Raw genomic sequence first — 20,106 nt, 5'->3', positions numbered from 1 at the left:
ACTATGCAACAAACATCCACAAATCCTCTAATGCAAAACTGCCTGTGAGAACCACACTCACAGAAATTTCACTAGAGTGCTGTGGAAATATCAGAGGAGTAAAGATAGAACAATTGCAACTTAAGGAAAACAAGATAGTGTCTTGGGAAAGTTGGAAGTTGAAATCTGTCTTTAAAGGGTGCAGACAGTTGATGTGAAAGGGGAAGATATTTTAAGTAACTGAAATAACTTGAACCAGTACCTTGAGGTCAAAGGATTTCTGAGGATTGCTGAAGAGTATGAGTAAAAGATGAGAGATTTGGAAAAAGAATAAGAATAATAGAAAATGAGGCTGCAGGTAGAAGCTAGAGTGATGGAGTTTTGAATGCCTGAAGAATTTGCATTGAAGTTGAATTGAAGTGGGAAATTCTCACTTCCCCAATTGGGATATCCAACAAGGAATTTTCTATGTTTTTTTTTTATTATTATTCTGTTTTAGTTTATAAAGCATAGAAATTTATCGTAAACATTTTTTTCATCTTTTAAAATTTTTATTGAGCTGTAAGATACAAAGTGCACAAATATTAAGTATACTGATCAACGTTTTTTTTCTTTTTTTTAAATTATATTTTACGTTCTGTGATACATGTGCAGAACATGCAGGTTTGTTACATAGGTATACACATGCCATGGTGGTTTGCTGCACCCATCAACCCATCATCTACATTAGGTATTTCTCATAATGCTATCCCTCTCCTAGCCCCCAATCCCCCAACAGGCCCCCATGTGTGATGTTCCCTTCCCTGAGTCCATGTGTTCTCATCGTTCAGCTCCCACTTATGAGTGAGAACATGTGGTGTTTAGTTTTCTGTTCCTGTGTTAGTTTGCTCAGAATGATGGGTTTCCAGCTTCATGCATGTCCCTGCAAAGAACATGAACTCATCTTTTTGATGGCTGCATAGTATTCCATGGTGTATATGTGCCACATTTTCCTTATCCAGTTTATCCATTGATTTGGATTGGTTCCAAGTCTTTGCTATTGTGCACAGTGCTGCAATAAGCATATGTGTGCATGGGTCTTTATAGTAGAATGATTGATAATCTTTTGGGTATATACGCAGTAATGGGATTGCTGGATCAAATGGTATTTCTGTTTCTAGATCCTTGAAGAATAGCCACACTGTCTCCCACAATGGTTGATCCAATTTACACTCCCACCAACAGTGTAAAAGCGTTCCTGTTTCTCTACAGCCTCACCAGCATCTGTTATTTCCCATCAACTTAAAAAAAAAAAAAATAGTAGCAGCATATGTAGTATAAATATTGGAGGAAGGCAGAAACCCTAAAAGGTTACTGACAAGTCTATTGAAGAATATGAATAAAAGATGCAGAAATCCAATGCCAGAATGTAGTATTCTTAGCCTAATGAGGCAAAATATTTAAATAAAACTGGCATGAATACAAATTTGCAGAAAAATTTTGGACCTAGCCCCATCTCTGTATTTTCTGCTATTGATGAGTGTAGGTCATAGACTATTTAAGGAAACCATGCCCCTGAATAGAGACAGCATCAGCAACGTTTTCTTCTATTCCTTGTAAAGGAGATCGGACTAGGAAAAAATATTTTAATGTTGGAGTTTATGAAAACTTTTGTTCAGAAAAAATCCTTGTTCTTCTTTGGATATGGCTAGATCCAAGATTTTTCTTGCCTGACACTTACCACATGGCAAATGACTTACACTCGGTAAAAATCTTCCAATCTCCTGCTACGCTAAGGATGGTCCATGGACAAATAGCATCAGCACCACCTGGGAGTTTATTAGAATTTCACTATCTGGGGTTTCACTTATTAAATCAGAATCTGCATTTTCACAGGATTTTCAAGTGATTTCTGTGCACATCAGCTTAAGAAGCATTGGCCTACTCTTTATGCCAAAGGTTTTCTGACTTGTCAATGTTACTTCAGGACTTAGAGTTCATGCATATGGATAAATCAAGGTTAGATGAAGGGGAAGAATCCTGAGAGCGATAACGCTTCAGTTCTCTGTAGAGATGGAACCTTATAAAGAGCTTAAGGCAGTGCGTGGTACATAGGGCTCTATAGTTGGTAGCTGCTATATATTATCACTGTTGTGGCTATTTTGTTTATTATTATTAACTGGTTTCTTTTACCTGGGTCAGTAGATTAATGGCTTAGTCTCTCCAAACATAAGTAAGAAAATGTAAGAAACACATTATGGAGCCAAATTTGTAGAAACAGCTCCCATCACCCTGCTCCCGTAGAAAGACAGCAAATACACAGTTTGGCATTGGAATCTGAATGAAGATATGGTCTTTAAAGCCCACAATCTGACATTTTACTTGCTTATTAACGATTTCCTATTCTCCTACATCATAAGACTTGAATTTAAAAAATTGTACTTACACAAAAAAACAATAGGTCACCTTTGATGAAGGTTGAATGCTGGGCCATGACTTGATGGTATCCTTACTAAGACGCCACTAGATAATCAAGCCTGACCTACCCTATGCCGATAATTTTGAGCTACTTGAGGTCTAGAAATGATTTGACAGCAAAAAATGTGTGTCTAGCAGTTCATCTAAAGAGCAGAGTGAAGAATAAGATGCAATTAAGGAGTCAGAGCAATCACTCAGAGTGTCTTCGGAACACTTTCGATATTGAGTTGAAAGAGTTCTGGCTGACAAGTGTGTGTCTGTCTCTGCCTCTCGAAATATCCCAGTGACTCTAATTGGCATCGACTGCGCTCAGTCCTGTACCTTTGCAGAGCACACAGGCCTTTGCATGGAGTGGATTTCATTCTAATGGTGGACTGACAGACTTCTAATTATGGTCACTCAAGCTAGTCATGGGAAGAATGCTTGCCTTCTGGCTGAACATTCGATCATGCTGCTTCCCTGAAATATTTGTCTCTCTTGCTTCATGAAAAGATAATTCTATCTCTATGTTATGGCCACTTTTTTCTCTCCTGGAAAGATTTTTGGAGGGAAAAATGGTTAACCCACTACAAATCAGAATCTGTCTCTGAGGGACTGTGGGTCTTCTCCAGTGCTTACCTAGCTTTCGAGGGGACACAAATAAAGAGCACTGTGTATGACTTCCCTAAAATGTGTGAATAATTGCAGTCCAGTATTTTATGGAATGATTATACCAGGGAGGGTATTTTTCTATGCTAAAAAATGTATATGGTTAAATAAATTTGGGATATTCCAGGAGTAAGTAAAATTAAGCAGATTACTTATTGCAGGTTTTCCTGAACTACTGTTTTAAATGTTTTATGACTTTATAATAGGGAGCCCAAATGGGTAGTTACTCCCAAATATATTGATTGTGTAACCCTTTTCCATGAAGCACGTTACAGGTTAGTGTTTCTGAGAACAGAAATCAAGTTTTACTAATAGTTATTTACAGACTAATAATAGTAACTATACAACATTTTAGATACAAATGGAGGGTATGTGCTAAATTATTTTATGATGAAGTATTTTATTCAAAAAGTGCTGTGGTGTACACATAAAATGCTGTGATGTACACATTAAATTTATGCACCTTTTAAGATGGTTCTTAAAAGATTGAAACCACCATGATTAGTGTGAACTATCGCAATAACATTGACCCATAGTTCTCATTGATTGCCAATTGGTTATGATGACAAAATTAACAGATTAAAGCAACTGCTATGTGACAATTGCTATACTGGATACAATCCTAGAATATTTACCAATCGAAATGAGAAACAAAGTTTAAATAAGTAATGAGAGAACAATAAGTCACCTTAATTTCCCACTAGAAAAAATAAATAGTGGCATTAATTCACCTCTTCTAAATGTTCTCATTGGTTCCTGCTGTTTAATATCTTGGCACAGGTTCATATTTTTTGCACAGTAAAACAATTCTAAAATGAAATATTGACTTAGTAGATAACAAAATAGATATGTAGATTGACAGTAAACAGAGAAAAAAACTTTTTAAAATGCTATGTTATATGATCAGGTAATGTCACAATTGTGAGATCGTATTTAGTTATTATGTAAATGCTTTAAAATGGTATTTCTATTTCTTAGATCCCATATAATACATATTTTTCATCAATGTTTGAAAGAGAACGTATCTATCATTCGTATCATATGTATATATATTTTATGGATTTTGATATTTGTCCTTCCTGATCAGAGGCTTGTAACATTTCATATAACTTGAATTTCTTCAGGTGAATGCCAGTGAATTTGTATTTTAGTTTATTTATAAGCCCTCTGAATTATTATGTGTCTTATGTTTTTGATCATAATACAAACTTATTTAATGGCTCAGTTTCTGGAATCCCATTAATAAAATATAAATGATGAGTTTAATTTGCAGTACATTAATGAAGTACTTCAGTGCATTACCTTCTGATATCTTTTTAAAGAAATCTAAATTTTTTTTTTTAACTCATCATTATTATGAAACCTGTAAAAGTCAGGTCAGATGTATTTGCATATGTTTTCTTTTAGTTTTTAATCACTTTGAGAGACTACTAAATATTCCTCCAGAGAATATCCAAAGAAAAGAAGAAAACGAGGTCTGCTTTAAATGAATTCTACGTAGTATATCGAGTTGTCTTTTAACTTGACCATCTTGGAACTGTCATGGAACTCATTGCTCTTTCGTCTTCAGAAACCAATGATGCAATAGCAACATTTGCTTTCCATTTGCAATCTTCTATTCTCAGTTAGCCTAAAATGAAGTCAAGAGGATTGTATTTTCTAAGACTAGCAGTAGCCAGAAGTAAATACAGTGTGCTGCTTATTGTGTCAGATTCCAAAACCCAAAACATCAAAATAACTTTGAAACTTCTTATTAGCAATTTCCAAAACGTTGGAGAGTTCTATAAGTGTGGTTGAACAGCTATGTTTTCCATTGTGCAAATTGTGTGTATTCATTTAATAACCACAAAATGGGACATGAAATATGTTTTGCATTCATTTTTAATAATTCCAATTTGAATAACTATCAACTGAAATATTCGTTATTATCTGCTGGTTCTAAGCATTTTACATCTTTTTCTTTTTTTTTCTTCCTGACAGCTCTGTGAAGTGACTATTATTATTATATTAGGTGTCACAATTTACAGGTCAGGAAACAGAAGACAAAGAGATGTGCAGTAACTTAGGAAGAACTAATACATAGGGAGAAATATATAATGAAGAACCTTGAATTATTCTTCAGAGTTCTCTTTATTAGGTGTTTCTTTACTCACTCAGAAAATGTTTATTTAGTGCTAACTGTGTGCCGGCACTATGCTAAGAGCAAGAGGCAGAAATAAAAATGCAATGCATGATCCTCTACAATATATAAACATCTAGAGAAACCATTTACATAAAGCAACAGAAACTCAAATTCACATGTGCATTAAGTAATTGCTTTATTAATTTAATAATGTTTACTGAGTGCCTGCTCCACACAAGGTATTGCCTAGCAAATACTGTCATTTTGCCAAAAGTTTGCAGTTCTTAATAATGTTTCTGCTGTTGGAAAACTAATCAGCGTCTCTTATATAACCTGGTTGAAATGCTATAGACATTCGCATTCCTCTGCCTACAGATAAGCTTCTGTTATAATATTTATAGCAACGGATAAAAGAAGGTAAATACTGAGGAAGATTAGGAGGAAAGAAACCTGGAGGACCATATATACTCCATTAGTTTAGACCTAGTTCTTTATGTAAGAAATACTGAGTGTTTCATTTTTCTTTTCTCTTCTTTGGAAGATGGCTGCATTTGTTCGTATGAAAATGGACATTTCTTGAACATAGCATGTATTTTTTATGGCCTATTGGTGGGGCAGGGAATGCAGTGGAAAAAATGCTTTCCTTGAGGTCAGTCACATAGATACAGCATCAAGTCCGTAGTCTATCACTTGCCAGATGTGTGATTTTTAGCAAGGTCCTTAATCTCTCTGAATCTCAGTTTTCTCAATGATGAGTTAATGACAAAAGTAACTAACTTGCAGGATCAGGGCTCATTATTTCAAATAATGTATATAAATACTGTTCACCTATAAAATGATTGTTGTGAAGATTAAATGAGATAATGAAAGTGAAGTGCTTAATAGACTTCCTAGTAAAATGAATAACAACACTCAATAAATAACTGCATTTATTTTAATTGCTATCATTATCTTTTTCATTTGCTAGACAAGTGGTTCTCAGTGTTTTTATGTGCCATCTACAATAGAATTATCTGGAATGCTTATCAAAAAGAAAATCAGATACCACGCCAATTCCTGATTAGCTAAATAAGAATCTCTACTGGTTTCTTAGGCATCTTAAACCCAGTGTCCTTGAAGTAGAGGCTTTAGCTCTTTGTAGAAAGGGATGGCGTCTAGTTAACAAAGTGCCTAGCATATACCACCAACTAACGCAATAAATGGCAGTTGCTATTTTGCAACATGCTGCTGGTTACTATCTTGGAAAACCATGGAGAATCTTGGTTAGGAGCAACTTCATGGGACATGATTACCATCTTTTTTCATAAACACCTTTTTTCATGTTTATATAATAAAAAAATTTACAGTGCATTTCTGAGTACTTGGTTTGATTTTAGGAGCTGTAGTCCTTTTGTTGTTTTAAACTGGTTTATCAAAGGTAGGATTGTCATTGTCTCTGAACTATTTCATAACTGAGAGGTATGGATAAAGAACTGATAAGAAATTGTATTACACTTGACATGGAGCCTCAGACTGAGTATTTTGTCACCACATTAGGAAACTTGAAATCATAGGAAAAGTACAGTTATCCTATGGGATAGGCATCTCACTTCTCAGGATTGGGTAGAGAATTTTAGAGGGAAGTGAGGGGCTCTTTTCTGAGAATTTGTCTACTATTCAATTCACTTAATACCTGGAATGTATGTTGAAATCATGAGTCTGAAATTTACTTTTATTTATTTATTTATATATATTTTTAGAGACAGCGTCTCACTCTGTCACCCAGGCTGGAGTGCAGTGGTGCCATTATAGCTCACTGCAACCTCAAATGCCTGAACTTAATCCTCCCACCTCAGTCTCCCAAGTAGGTAGGACTATAGACATGTACTACTATGCCTGGCCAATTTTTTATCATTTTTTTCATAGAAACAGAGTCTCACTATGTTGCCCAGGATGGTTTGAGCTCCTGGCCTCAAGTGATCCTACTACGCTGGTCTCCCAAAGTGCTGGGATTACAGGCATGAGCCACTGTGCCTTGCCCTGAAATTTACTTTTAAATGAAAGTTACATAAAAAAGACTTTCTACCAAAGCAAATGGCTCTTCATTAGATCATACTAATAAAATATTGCTGGTGTATAATCAATTAAAACTCTACAATTTGGATTTCAATATAGTTTGTGGTGTTTGCAAGTAAAGAAGCCTTTTGAAAGTCGTTAACTATATCCAGAGGCCTTCGGTTGTGGTATTAGAATTTCAAATGCTCTATAACTCTTCCAAAAAACTGTAGTTCTGCATCAGATAAAGTGGCTACTCTTATGAAAAAAAGGGAACTGTAGATTTCTAGAAGAGCTAAACCATACAGCTTGAGCTGTGCTGTTTGATGTAGATTCTGCAATTGAAGGTATCCTAGTTCTTTGAAAAAAAAAAAACCATTTTTTTCTACCTTATTTTAAAGATTGAACTCCCTCTCTTTGGAGGAAGGAGAGGTGGTTTGTTGAAAATCATCTGGGGCTAAGAGTCAAAGATTGGTATTCTTGACGTCCCTGTCACACTGACTAGTCATATGTCAAAAGGCAAAGAATTTAAGCAGTCTTTTAAATTTGTTGGGTTGTTTTTGGAAATGGCAGAGCAATATCCATCTTGCCTGTCTCCCAGACTTGTAAAAATCAACTATCCAGATGCAAAAGTTCTTTGAAAAGATGAATGTGATATCTCTTCACATGAAATGTGGTATATGCTTTTTATTTGGGGTTTTTTTGGAGGGTGGGTGAATTTATAAGATATTATTAATATTCACTGGATTTTGTGGCATACATCCCTGTATAGCACTGTTTACAATCTAATATGTGCTTATTCATTGCTGTTACATGTTTTCTTACTAGCTAGGATTATATGTATGCTCATTTCTTAAGATTGTACTCTACCCTGTGAATTGAGAGTATCATTAATAACAGAGAATATGTCTTTGTTATACAGAATCTCATCCCCAGCAACTGTGCCCTGATATGCGTAGTAGGTGTTTAATAAATAGTTGTGGAATGAACGGAAGCATGCCTCCAAAATGCACTGTGCATGTCCAATGTACACTATGCAGTTATATCTACTCCTCAAAGCGATTGAAGTTAATGTTGTTTTGAACTTTTCTGTGGAAGATTTTCTTTGAAACTAAATATGTTACAAAGTCAAATTTCAAAATCAACTACATGAATATTGAACAGATGATTCTTCGTAATCACTTCTGGCTTGAAATTCAAATGTAATTCATATGCTTTATATTGGGGGAGAATTTGTTAATATTCAGCATTATACTAATAGTTTAAATTATTGTTCTCTTATTTTATCTTCTCATAAAGTAAACCTAGGGTTATGTGATGATGTTATATGATAATGTGGTAATGTTTGATAGAATGGGATTCATAATCAGATAAACCTGGGTTTAAGTCCCAACTATACCACTTCCTAGTTGCAAGAGAGTCTATACTGTTAATTTCTCTAAGCTTTTGTAAGTCTAATATAGGCCTCATTATAGCACCCTAATGAGATCGTCATGAGGATAAAATACAGTAATAGACTTGAAATGTTTTGTATGATACCAAACACATAACAGCCTTTAGCTATATCTTTATATTATTTATATAGTTCATCTTCTAAACAGGTTTCTTTTTTCTGTTTTGTCTGTTTTTTTGTTTTGTTTTGTTTTCTGTATTTGTGTGTGTGCGTGTGTATGTTTCCTTTCACAGATGGATACACAACTGATGACATTGAATTTTACTGGCGTGGCGATGATAATGCAGTAACAGGAGTAACGAAAATTGAACTTCCACAGTTCTCTATTGTAGATTACAAACTTATCACCAAGAAGGTTGTTTTTTCCACAGGTTTGTATCATGGAAAAGTGTTAAGGGAAAATAATCTTCACCATGTTTTGTTAAACGTGTTCACTTATATTAGAGTTATGTCCCAGGGAAGCACAACGACTTTAGAAGACAAATCCACTGAAAACCCTCAGTTTCCCATGAAGCGTATTGCTCCACTAGGGACCCATAGTATGACTTTCCAGGAGCCACCCCAGCAGAGCTGAGAGGATCATCTCAGTGTATCTCATTTGCTAGAGAAGCAACTAATTTTTAGAAAGAATACAGGAAGAGAAAGAGGAAGACCTGACTCAGAGCTCTTCCCCAACATTATAACATTATGCTTCCCACAGAATTGATCATAATCCCTTGAATCACTGGGAGAGCCAAATTGCGGTTCATTCAAGTCTGATCACATGAAATTCTCCAAAGACAATGGGAGGAATTAATGTTTTCTTCAAAGGATTTCTTTGCACAGTTTTACCTCCTTTGTGAACAGAAAGCTGTTTCAGGTGTTAAGATTATCCCGAGGCCTTTGCCATCTTTATCCTTCCAGTATGGAGATTTTAGATGGTCATACTTGATTTCATCAGCAAAATTTTTGCATTTTTGTAGCAATAAAGCTGAGGAAAGTAATCATTTGGTAGACACTCATTTAGGCAAAAATATTAAACCCACAGAGGTATGCTTCTTTATAATTTTCTTATTGAAATAAACCCCACAGGCACAGAAATAACTAATACTGTAATGGCTCTTCTGCTAAGAAGTCAGATACTTTGTGTGCCTGCAAACCACTTCAGGCAAAAGCTGTGTGACTTATTAAAAATACAAAGTTGCCTTTAACTTTAAAACAACAACAAGAAACAGAAACTTTTCCTAAGTTTGAGGTCTGCTGAATTCCTAAAAATCTATGAAAATGAGTTCCTACTTAGAATATTCTTACTATCATATTCAGACACTTAGCCTAGCCCTCCAAAAACTAAACAAGGCTTTCTTCCAAACAATGAGAATATCCTCTCCCTGGCTACTTATCATGTGAACTTCCTATAGTCTAAGACTGTGCACTATTAGTTATCTTGTTTTATTAAAGGGTAATTCCCCAGGTCATCACCATCAAAGGACCCAGATTTAGGAAGCTGATTCTTTAGTTGTATCTCCCATAAATATTGTTCAAAAGCAATGATTCTCCACCTTTTGGTGAGTCAGGTGTACTTTTAGAACTCCAACGGAAGCAATGAAACTATTATAAAAGAAAAGAATGCATATACGTGAAAACCTACAAAAACCCACATTCCCTGAAACATCACCACTGATCACAGACTTAAACTGTAATCTGTGGCTTGAGAGGAGTTTTCTTTTACTATGACCAGAACATGCAGCCTCACTCTCATGTAAGACTATCTTAAAGGATGAACTTACTAAGAAACAATTGAAAGAGTGAAGAAAAGGACTGTCTCAAATTGTCCTAACAATTACAGAGGAGGACCATGTTTGATTCACTCTATGAGGCTGAGTAGGGAAGAGCTGGAATTCTTTTAATTACTGATGAGTACAGGATGCTTTCCACACTAAGTAACTCCTGGTAATTAGAAACTCAGGGCTCTCAGACTACTTTTGCAGAAGAAAGTGTCCTTCACCAAGAGCTAAATCTGAATTGAGAGATGATGTACTGTTTATGGACCGTTACAGAAAAGTATCCTATAAATACTGATTGATAATGATGATGTTCTAAAATTGCCTTTCTAGGTTCCTATCCCAGGTTATCCCTCAGCTTTAAGCTTAAGAGAAACATTGGCTACTTTATCCTGCAAACATACATGCCTTCCATCCTGATTACCATCCTCTCCTGGGTCTCCTTCTGGATTAACTACGATGCTTCAGCTGCAAGGGTGGCATTAGGTAGGTCATTTTATTACTGCTTGTGGACTTTGACTCTGTGTGTACATGTCTGCGTTTGCATGCACGCGTTTTCCTTATCCTGAAATTTGTGATGCATGATGAACTGAACCTCTCACACTGCAAGAGTTTAGCTATGAGACTTTGGGTGATCTGATTCAGCATTAAATCAATTAAACATGAAGTAAAGCTCTTTCAGGTCATTATTAGTTAACCGTATAGCTGTTGATAATGAGATTAGTCCCATCAGTTTGATATTTTTATTGAAACATATTTCATGTAATGTTGCTTGCATAATTGTTCAATTTGTGTCTGTGCTTCTTTACGTAAGAAGAGTTCCCTTCCACCTTTTTTTCCTGCATGAAAGACGAGACAATGTGGTGTGTAGCAAATGGATAAACAGAAAGAATTCTAAAGTCTTATTAACATTTCAGAGTAGCATGGCTAAGGCAGGAGACAACAAAGTAAGAATATTGAGAAGTAATCTGTGGCATCTCTCATCTTATGCTTGATTTTTTTTTTCTAACAAATACAAGAGGAGAATAAATTACATTTCATAAACATTTTTGTTATTAACTTCAGATAAAGTAAATTAATGGCCTTTTACACAATCTTGTTTATTGTGGTTTCTGACTATTCCCTTTAAAATGTTGAATTGTTCACTTTTACCATGAGACCTCAATTCAATCATTACTTTCTTAGAAGAGCCACTCATTTATTATTCAACAAATAATTGTTAAATACCTAACATATGCTAATTGTACTAAGCACTGGAGATACATCAGTCTTCTGAAAGTTATATCTAGCAGTAAAAGATATGCAATAAATTTAATAACCACATAAATTATACAATATGGTAAATCTATAGAAGGATATAAAGCAAGGGGGCATGGGTTTGTTAGGAGTTCAGTTTAGAATAATTAGGGCCGACTTCACTCAGAAGTTGTCATTGGAACTAAGACTTGAAGATTAAGAGCAATGTGGATATCTGGGTGATAATATTCCAGATGACTGCAAAGGCCCTGGGTGGGAGCAATCCAAGAGTGTCAGCAGGAGGCTTATGAGGCCAGGTGAGTTCAGGGGAAGTAGCAAAGACAATGTTAGTGAAAGGGGCCTAAAAGATCACAAAAGGGCTGTCACAAAGGGATGGTAGGCCACGGCAAAGTTTTGCTTTTATTTTGAATGAAATAGCCATTGAATGAGCATAAAAGTGGCATGATTTGATTTCTGTTTTAAAGGGATCACTTCAGCTACGGGGTTAAAATTAAATTATGTGGCTCAACGATGGAAGGAAGAAGGAATGACCTCTCAGGCTGAGTCAAGCACCTGTGATATATACACTTGCAGTGCCATAGACCTCCCCTGTGTTGAGACTAACCACAGTTATAACTTATGTTTACTTAGTTGTGTGATGTCCTTTTCCCCTTCAGCAATGAAAGATCCATGGAAGAAAGGTCCATATCTAGTTTTATATCTGCAGTGTCTTGCATGGGGAATGGTGCTCAGTAAACAGTTGCGGAATGAAAGAATGAATAAAATTTGCAAATATCCCATTTTTCCAAAGTTGAAACCTGTCTTTTTTGTATCTATTACAGGAAGAATAAATAATTTATTGGGTTTTAGAAGACATTTTTAAAATGTCTTTATGTGAGCAATTTTTTACTAGGTTCAGAAATACTTTAAAAATGAGATTTAGATAAATAGTAAAATCAGCAATGTCAGTTTTATTATATACATATGATACAGGATCATCCGTAGTTGAAATGATGAAGAGAAAATTGAAACTGGAAAATGTCTCAAAATGATGGCTATACAGAAGACATGAGAAATGTAAGATACCTGTATCTAAAGCAAGACCAAGGTTTTATGGGTGTGCTCTGAATCAAATGCTCAGATTTGTTTTTTCTGTAGCTGTTCCTTGGTGGAGTATAAAAACAAAATGGAAACTATGACATTATTACTAGTGAGATAAAATTAAATCAGAAAACTATGTTCCCCAAAAATCATAGGAATGAAATTTAACTTTCGCACGTGTTATTGGATAGTGTTTAAGGGCCTGGATTCCTGAGTCAGAAAGATTCTCATTCCAATGGCAACTCTACGACTTTCCATTTCTGTGATCTTGACCTCTGATCTTTGTCTATTTTCACGTCACTATTTTGCTACAAAGCTGGACTTTATCATACTCAGGACCTTGGACTTTCAGTGCATTTACCTTCCAATTACAGCTTAGAGGGAAACTACTTCCCACTGTCAGAGATACCAACTCAACAGGATGAACAATTACAGTCTGACCCAGTGTCACATTTTCCATAAGGAGTCCTGGAATGCATCTGTGTTATTTATCTGGGCATTATATACCTAATTGTCGGGTCCATATACCTGAGGAGTATGATTCCTGCTTCTCTGTTACCCTCCACTTCTAATTCCCAAATGTTTATAATCATTTATTTATATTGCCTGTATAATGTATTCTTTAATTTCAATACCCTTGTTGTTATTTTAATTGACTTCACTTTCATTATTCAGTTGAATTAGTCTGAAAACCTCTTAACTGGCATTCTTTACTCTTGCCATGCCTGCTTCTCCCCATCCTCCACACTGCCACCACAGTGATTGTTCTAAAAGCAAATTGCCCCCTTGCTTGAAGCTGGCCCCTGCTCCACATTGCCTTTAATTGTAAGTTGAAACTCCCCCATTAGGCTCTCTGTATGGCTCATAACCTCCACTCTTCTCACGATTCTTCCCATCCTGTCCTGCACTGTACTCACAATGATTTTCCTGAGATCATGGTAATGGGCTGTGTACTCTCCCCGAAATCCAACCTTGATATAAAAGCTCTCTCTACCAGCAGTCCCCGTAAGTCAAACATGACTTTTGACCCCCAGTTCTGGGTTGCCTGGGTGACTTTTACTCATTCTTCAGAAATCAACTTAAAAGTCTCTATTTCCTAACCTTGTCCCTGCCACATCAGAAATTTGACCTAGAGTCCTCTCCATATTCTCAACTCTCACCTTACACATGTGCCCATCATAGCATTTAATTCATTTAAACCCCCACTAGATATATAACTATGAATACAAAGATTTAATTAAAAGAAGTGATCAAAATGTTCAGTGATCACTGTAAGTTAATTTGTTCCTATCTCCATACCCTATCACAGGGCTAGCATAAAATAATAAGGGCCTAATAAATAGGCTGTGGCATATATGAATGAGAAAATGAATATAGATCACCTTTCCAGCTATTATGAAAGAAGAAAGGAGATAGGAACATTATTACTCTAACTCTCCCATTTTTTTTTTCAGGAATCACAACTGTCCTCACAATGACCACAATCAACACCCACCTCCGGGAAACTCTCCCTAAAATCCCCTATGTGAAGGCCATTGACATGTACCTGATGGGGTGCTTTGTTTTCGTTTTCATGGCCCTTCTGGAATATGCTTTAGTCAACTACATCTTCTTTGGGAGGGGGCCCCAACGCCAAAAGAAAGCAGCTGAGAAGGCTGCCAGTGCCAACAATGAGAAGATGCGCCTGGACGTCAACAAGGTAAATTCAAAGGGCACGCCCTCCTTGCTTCTTAAACTCATGGAAGAATGCTAGCAATACAGGTTGATGACTTTGTTGAGCAAATGAGGAAACCAAGCCCAGGGAAGAGAATGGGTAATTTTCCCCAAATCTCACAAACAATGAATTATGGAAGCACAATTACAGACCAAACTCATGACACAAGATTGGGATGCCCTTTTCATTAACAGGAGGAGTGCTCAAAGATGAGAAGACCTTTATGATTTTTTCCCACATATGAGTATAGTACCTGTAATTATTTATGCTTTCTTCAAATTTATTCACCTAATTTATTTAAAAAGGAAATTTAATGTCACTTCAGTCAGTATTACTTACTGGACAATAGCTTTATATATATATATATATATATATATAACAAATTTTAAAAACTATATCATTAACTTCTAATTTATACTAGATGAAGTCTCTGGTCCTTAAATCTGCATTCTCTTTTACTTAAAGATAAGCAAGTATAGAGATGTGTTACAGACCAACCAAGCAACAAACTGAGACTCTCTTGGAAGTAATCAGAAGAATATAAGAAGAGTAGGGGGGAAAAGACAAATAATTTTCCCCTTAAATGATAATGCCTTGCACATATACCACTTACCATTGCAGCATTTGACTATATGAGGCCACCATCTTGCTTAAGTCAGACATGGTCAAATAATTCCCACAAAACTGTAAACCCTGTTTATTTGTTAAGTCAGTATTTTCCAATCATGGGTGCCAATGGAATGACCTGCACAGACTGAAAAAAAAAAATACTGAAGCCTTGGTCCCTTCCCCAGAAATTCTGATTTGATTTTCTTGGAGAAACCATTGGCATCATAATTTTTAAAAGTTCCCTAGGTTATTCTAATCTGCATCCAAATTTGAGAATCACCACTTTAAGGTTTTTGATGGTAGTCCCCGTAGAGCCAGCTCTCTTTACTCTCTATATTAAACTTTACCTGGCTTCCTGTTATAGCACTTTCTGCACTAACAGAGTACTTTTATATGTCTTTTCCCAGAAACCACATTTAGACGTTTAGCAAAAGCCAAAGAAAAGTCTGATTTTCGTATCTGTCCTAAATACTGTTTATAAAGTAGTGTGTAATATTGGACCAATAAATAGTTCATCATGATGGGACTAGGAAAACATTAATCCTTTTAAAACATCTGGAATTGCGGCCGGGCGCGGTGGCTCAAGCTTGTAATCCCAGCACTTTGGGAGGCCGAGACGGGCGGATCACGAGGTCGGGAGATCGAGACCATCCTGGCTAACACGGTGAAACCCCGTCTCTACTAAAAAATACAAAAAACTAGCCGGGCGAGGTGGCGGGCTCCTGTAGTCCCAGCTACTCCGGAGGCTGAGGCAGGAGAATGGCGTAAACCCGGGAGGCGGAGCTTGCAGTGAGCTGAGATCCGGCCACAGCACTCCAGCCTGGGCGACAGAGCCAGACTCCGTCTCAAAAAAAAAAAAAAAAAAAAAAATCTGGAATTATTAATTATAACAAAAACTGATTATTTCTTTGATGTTTTGATATTTCTAACTTCAATTTAATTCCAAGGACAGCAAAGCATAAATAATCTCTACCATTAAGTTGTATTTGGAGCAAACCATATGGAAGCTTCTAACTCAGTAATGTTTTTCACATATCCATAGGTCCAATATTTGGTTTTAGATTATTGTCTAATCCAAGGCATTTCTTGCTTAGAAGATGATATTTGCAACATTGCAAATTTTAAGTATGGCCCTTGGAACCAAAACACCATAAGGGTCTAGGAAATTGTCAAATTCTTACCCATACCCAAGGTTTGACTTACTGGAATCTACCAATAGATTCCAACTTACCATTGTGGTTCTCTCAGGTTGTCAAATGAAAGAGTATTTTCTAAACCTATTTTCTGATTTTCCTGACATGGTAGTCTTAGAGAAGAAAAGAGAATAAATAAATAAATGAATAAATAAATAAATAAATAAGTAACACTATCTCATAGAACTTCAGTTTGAAATGAGTCTAAATCAATTGCATAATGCAAGTCTAACTTAATAACATCTGATCTCTTCACTTTCATCTACCCTATTTTTTATACCAATTTGCATTTAAACGATAAAGTTAAGACCTGGAGAGAGAAGGTTTAATACAAACTGAACCTGCAGAGCTTCAGATAGTTCTAAAATGGAAATAGAGAAAAGTTCACCAGGCAGTTACCCCATAGTGGTGAAAAGCCTATCCTCTTGGCTGAAGGTAGACCCGACCATTCAAGTGATGGAATAGGAGAGAACAAAAAAGATACCAGAGATTATTTCGTATTTTTTAATGGTTCTCAAAACAGGAGCATTTTCTTCTCCCACAGGACATTAGGCATTGTCTGGAGACATCTTTAGTTGTAAAAACTAGGGGATGAGGTTTACTACTGGTATCTAGTGTGTAGAGGCCCAGGTTGCTGCTACACATTCTGCAGTACACGGGATAGCTTCCCCATAACTTCTTGTTTTCAGACATAAGAAACTGAGGTACTGAAAAAAATAATATCCTTGTCATCTAAATATTCTTTAGCAAAGTTGTTTCTCCATTTTCTTTGAGCAGCATGTGTGAGAATCAAGACATCAGGAGTCATGATTTAGAACAATGGTTCTGAACAAATATTTTAGAGTCTTTCAAGTTCAATATTCACCTTCCCATTTAACGACTGTGTGACAGTAGACAAAAAATTTGGCCTCTTTGGCCCTTTAGTTTTCTCATCTGTAAAATGGGGTTAATTCCTCTCATAAAGTTATTTATGAACACAATTGTGATAATGTGGAAAGAGGATAATATAGTCCTCAGTACATGGTAGGCACTCAGTAAGTGATAAATATTAATAAAATATTAAAATACAGTAAGTGGTAAGCATTATTACTTTTTAAAATAAAATGTGCAGTCCCCGTATTGGTGATGCTTGCGTATGTGTTCTACATGCTCTACCATGTGGAATGCAGTAACCTGCCTAAAACAGAGTATTGTTTAGAGGCGAAAGTTTTGTGTTAGAAATTTTAAAGTCAAATCAAGAAAATCATTTTTCAAAGGGTATTAGCTGTAAAATCTATAGCAAATCAACTGCATCAAACTTTATTAATTATTTCTCACAGCAGAAAACCTACAACGCATTTTGATTAGATTAAAACAAAACGCTGACCATCAAGCTTTCCGGACTCTCACTGTTTCTTTGTTCACCCAGCATGCAATGTTAGAGGAGGTCCACGTTGCTCCTGATTATGTGGTGCTGTCTTTTGTGTCAGCATCATGAATAATACCACCCCATTTCTTATCAAGAATGTCCCTTCTTTTCAACTGTAATTCTATAGTTATTTTTTTTCCCAAGATCAAGCACTTATAATCAGCTAAGTGTTGTTGGCTGCTCTGGGAAAATCGGAGTGGGATTAAATTTTTCACCTTCCTCTGGTGATTTCCTAAAGCTGGAAGGAGTGTGTCAGATTTTTGAAAGTGATTTTTGAACACATGCTCTGTCCTGAGGTCAGGCGGGGTTGAAAACGGGAAGCCTGCCTAGGTGGGAGCCCAGTGTTGATTCAGCAGATACTGCCGCATTTTTTTTTCAGCCTCTTTTCTGTATTAGCTTCCCTTCCCTTTTTGTTTTAATAAGTGAACTTGCAGCTCTTAAATAATTTCCATCCTGTCATTTCATCGACGTAAAAGCCTATGTGCCTAAAGAAGGTGAAATAGACAAGGTCGCATAGCAAGCATTTACAAGTTCTGATCTGGATTTTTCTATCCTTCTCCAGTGTACATACAAGTGTGCTGGCAAATAAAAATAAATAAATAAAAAACAAACAAACAAAAACTGAAAAGTTAATTCCATGTTAGTTTATATATTCCAACTCAGTTGATTTCACCTGAAAAATCCCAGCTACCTGCACATGAAAGTTTATAAGCAAGTGTCACTTTCACAGTTGTCTTCATTCGACAAGTAGTACTGTATTAAGATTTTAAAAATAAAATTTAAACCAACATGAGGTCTACTGAATATTTTTTCCAAAGTGTCCTTTGAAGTAGTTTAAACATGATCTTTATTCTAATGCTAGGAGAGTCTTTCCTATGTTCTCTTGCATTCTTCTAGTGGTGTGTGTGTGCGTGTGTGTGTGTGTGCGTGTGTCCTAATGGAATTTGCTTTTGATTGATTTCACCCACTGTTCCTGCCCATAGCTTTAGGTTTCAACTCCCCTTACTTTTCTTTTAAGCTTTATATTGTTTCCTTGTTTATTTTTCTGCCAAATACTAAAAACATGTATATTTGAGAATCAAGTTATTCTTACCTTTTTACCACCATGGTACTTGCACATATCAAATGCACCTGCAGCCAACAGTTTTCTAACTAAAGCTGCACCACAGAGATCTCCATTTAAGAGTGTTCTTTATTCTGCATTCGTGGGTGCTGTGACTCTTTGTGTTGTCTTTATCCATTGTGCGTAATCTTTTCTAATGCAAAGCCACTAAGATACTTTCAATCAATTTACTTCTACTGCTTGGATTTTGATGTTTTTTTTAAAAAACAAAACATTTTTTAAAAACTTATTCAGATTCCCATTCTCTGTTAGCCTTGATCTAAAGGATTTCTAAAGACCAGTAGCATTTATCTATATCCAATTTACTTTAACCATCAGGCCTAATCTGGTAGCATCAATCGACTTAATTAGCACATTCTCTACTTTGTCTTCCAGATTTTTTATAAAGATATTAAACAAAATGGGACCCAATATCGATCCTTGTGGGACCCTACTGGAAACCTCTCCCCAACTAGACGGACTACCAATTACGATTTCTCTCTGTATACGGTTAGATAGCCAGTTTTTAATCCATTTATTTGTATTTCTGTTGGGGCCAATTTGTTTAGCTGTTCCCTTAAAAAAATGTGTGGGGTCTTTGCGGATAACCTATGAACATGTGTCCACAGAGTCTTGGGGATAAGCTAAAATTTTTTCAGGAGACCTTTGTGGGGCTTTCCTAGGTTTAGTTTTTCAGTATAGCTTTGGTGAACCTAAGCTTTGGTGTTTCGCTCAGGAATTATTGTTGTGTTAGGGAAAGAAATTAAATGGATCGTATTTTGAGAATTCTTTTCATTTGTCCTGAGAGGACAAGAGTATCATTATTTCTTAGTTTTGTTGTTGTGCTTGGTTTTTTTCAGATGCTTTGGATTGAGTAGGTGGAGACTTAATCATTCCTTTTGTTGGTTAGCTCAGAATTCAGAAATTTGTCTACATTGCTAACTTGTGTCTAAGAATGTTACGCTTGCATCAAGTCCTTGTTGATTTCTTGTTATTTATTTTACAAATAGGTATTGTATTGGCAGGCTCATCATTACTATAATGACAGATAAAAGCCAATAATTGACATTGTTGCTTACCAAAACTCTCGACTTAAATGAACTCTAAAGAAAGCCTGTTTTTGACTCATAGTTTAGTTTCTGAATCCTCATGTGTTGGTGATCTTAATTGGCAAGTTGTCATTCATATTGCTTTCCAAATTGAAGGAGGAAAAAGATAATTGTCACCATTCCACCCTATCATCTACTACTTGTTCAACTCCAGTGTTTAGCAAATGATATTGGATATTCG

General features: G+C 35.9%; 1 protein-coding gene across 3 annotated transcripts in view; it reads left to right on the top strand.

Annotated features, from left to right (window-relative positions):
• Nucleotides 1–20,106, top strand: part of GABRB2 (gamma-aminobutyric acid type A receptor beta2 subunit) — a 264,173-nt gene that overhangs the window by 205,738 nt on the left and 38,329 nt on the right. For 2 of the 3 annotated variants that reach the window (XM_025387860.1, XM_025387859.1), the window contains exons 7-9: nucleotides 8,927–9,064; nucleotides 10,787–10,939; nucleotides 14,245–14,489. In XM_025387860.1, coding sequence (XP_025243645.1) covers nucleotides 8,927–9,064; nucleotides 10,787–10,939; nucleotides 14,245–14,489 — 536 coding nt within the window. Of the gene's footprint in view, nucleotides 1–8,926; nucleotides 9,065–10,786; nucleotides 10,940–14,244; nucleotides 14,490–19,212; nucleotides 19,327–20,106 lie in introns of all 3 variants that reach the window. The other variant, XM_025387858.1, reaches the window with a different exon arrangement.

The sequence above is a fragment of the Theropithecus gelada genome, chromosome 6, assembly GCF_003255815.1.
Source record: "Theropithecus gelada isolate Dixy chromosome 6, Tgel_1.0, whole genome shotgun sequence".
Taxonomy (NCBI): Eukaryota; Metazoa; Chordata; class Mammalia; order Primates; family Cercopithecidae; genus Theropithecus; species Theropithecus gelada.
This window is presented reverse-complemented; position numbering and strand designations above follow the sequence as displayed.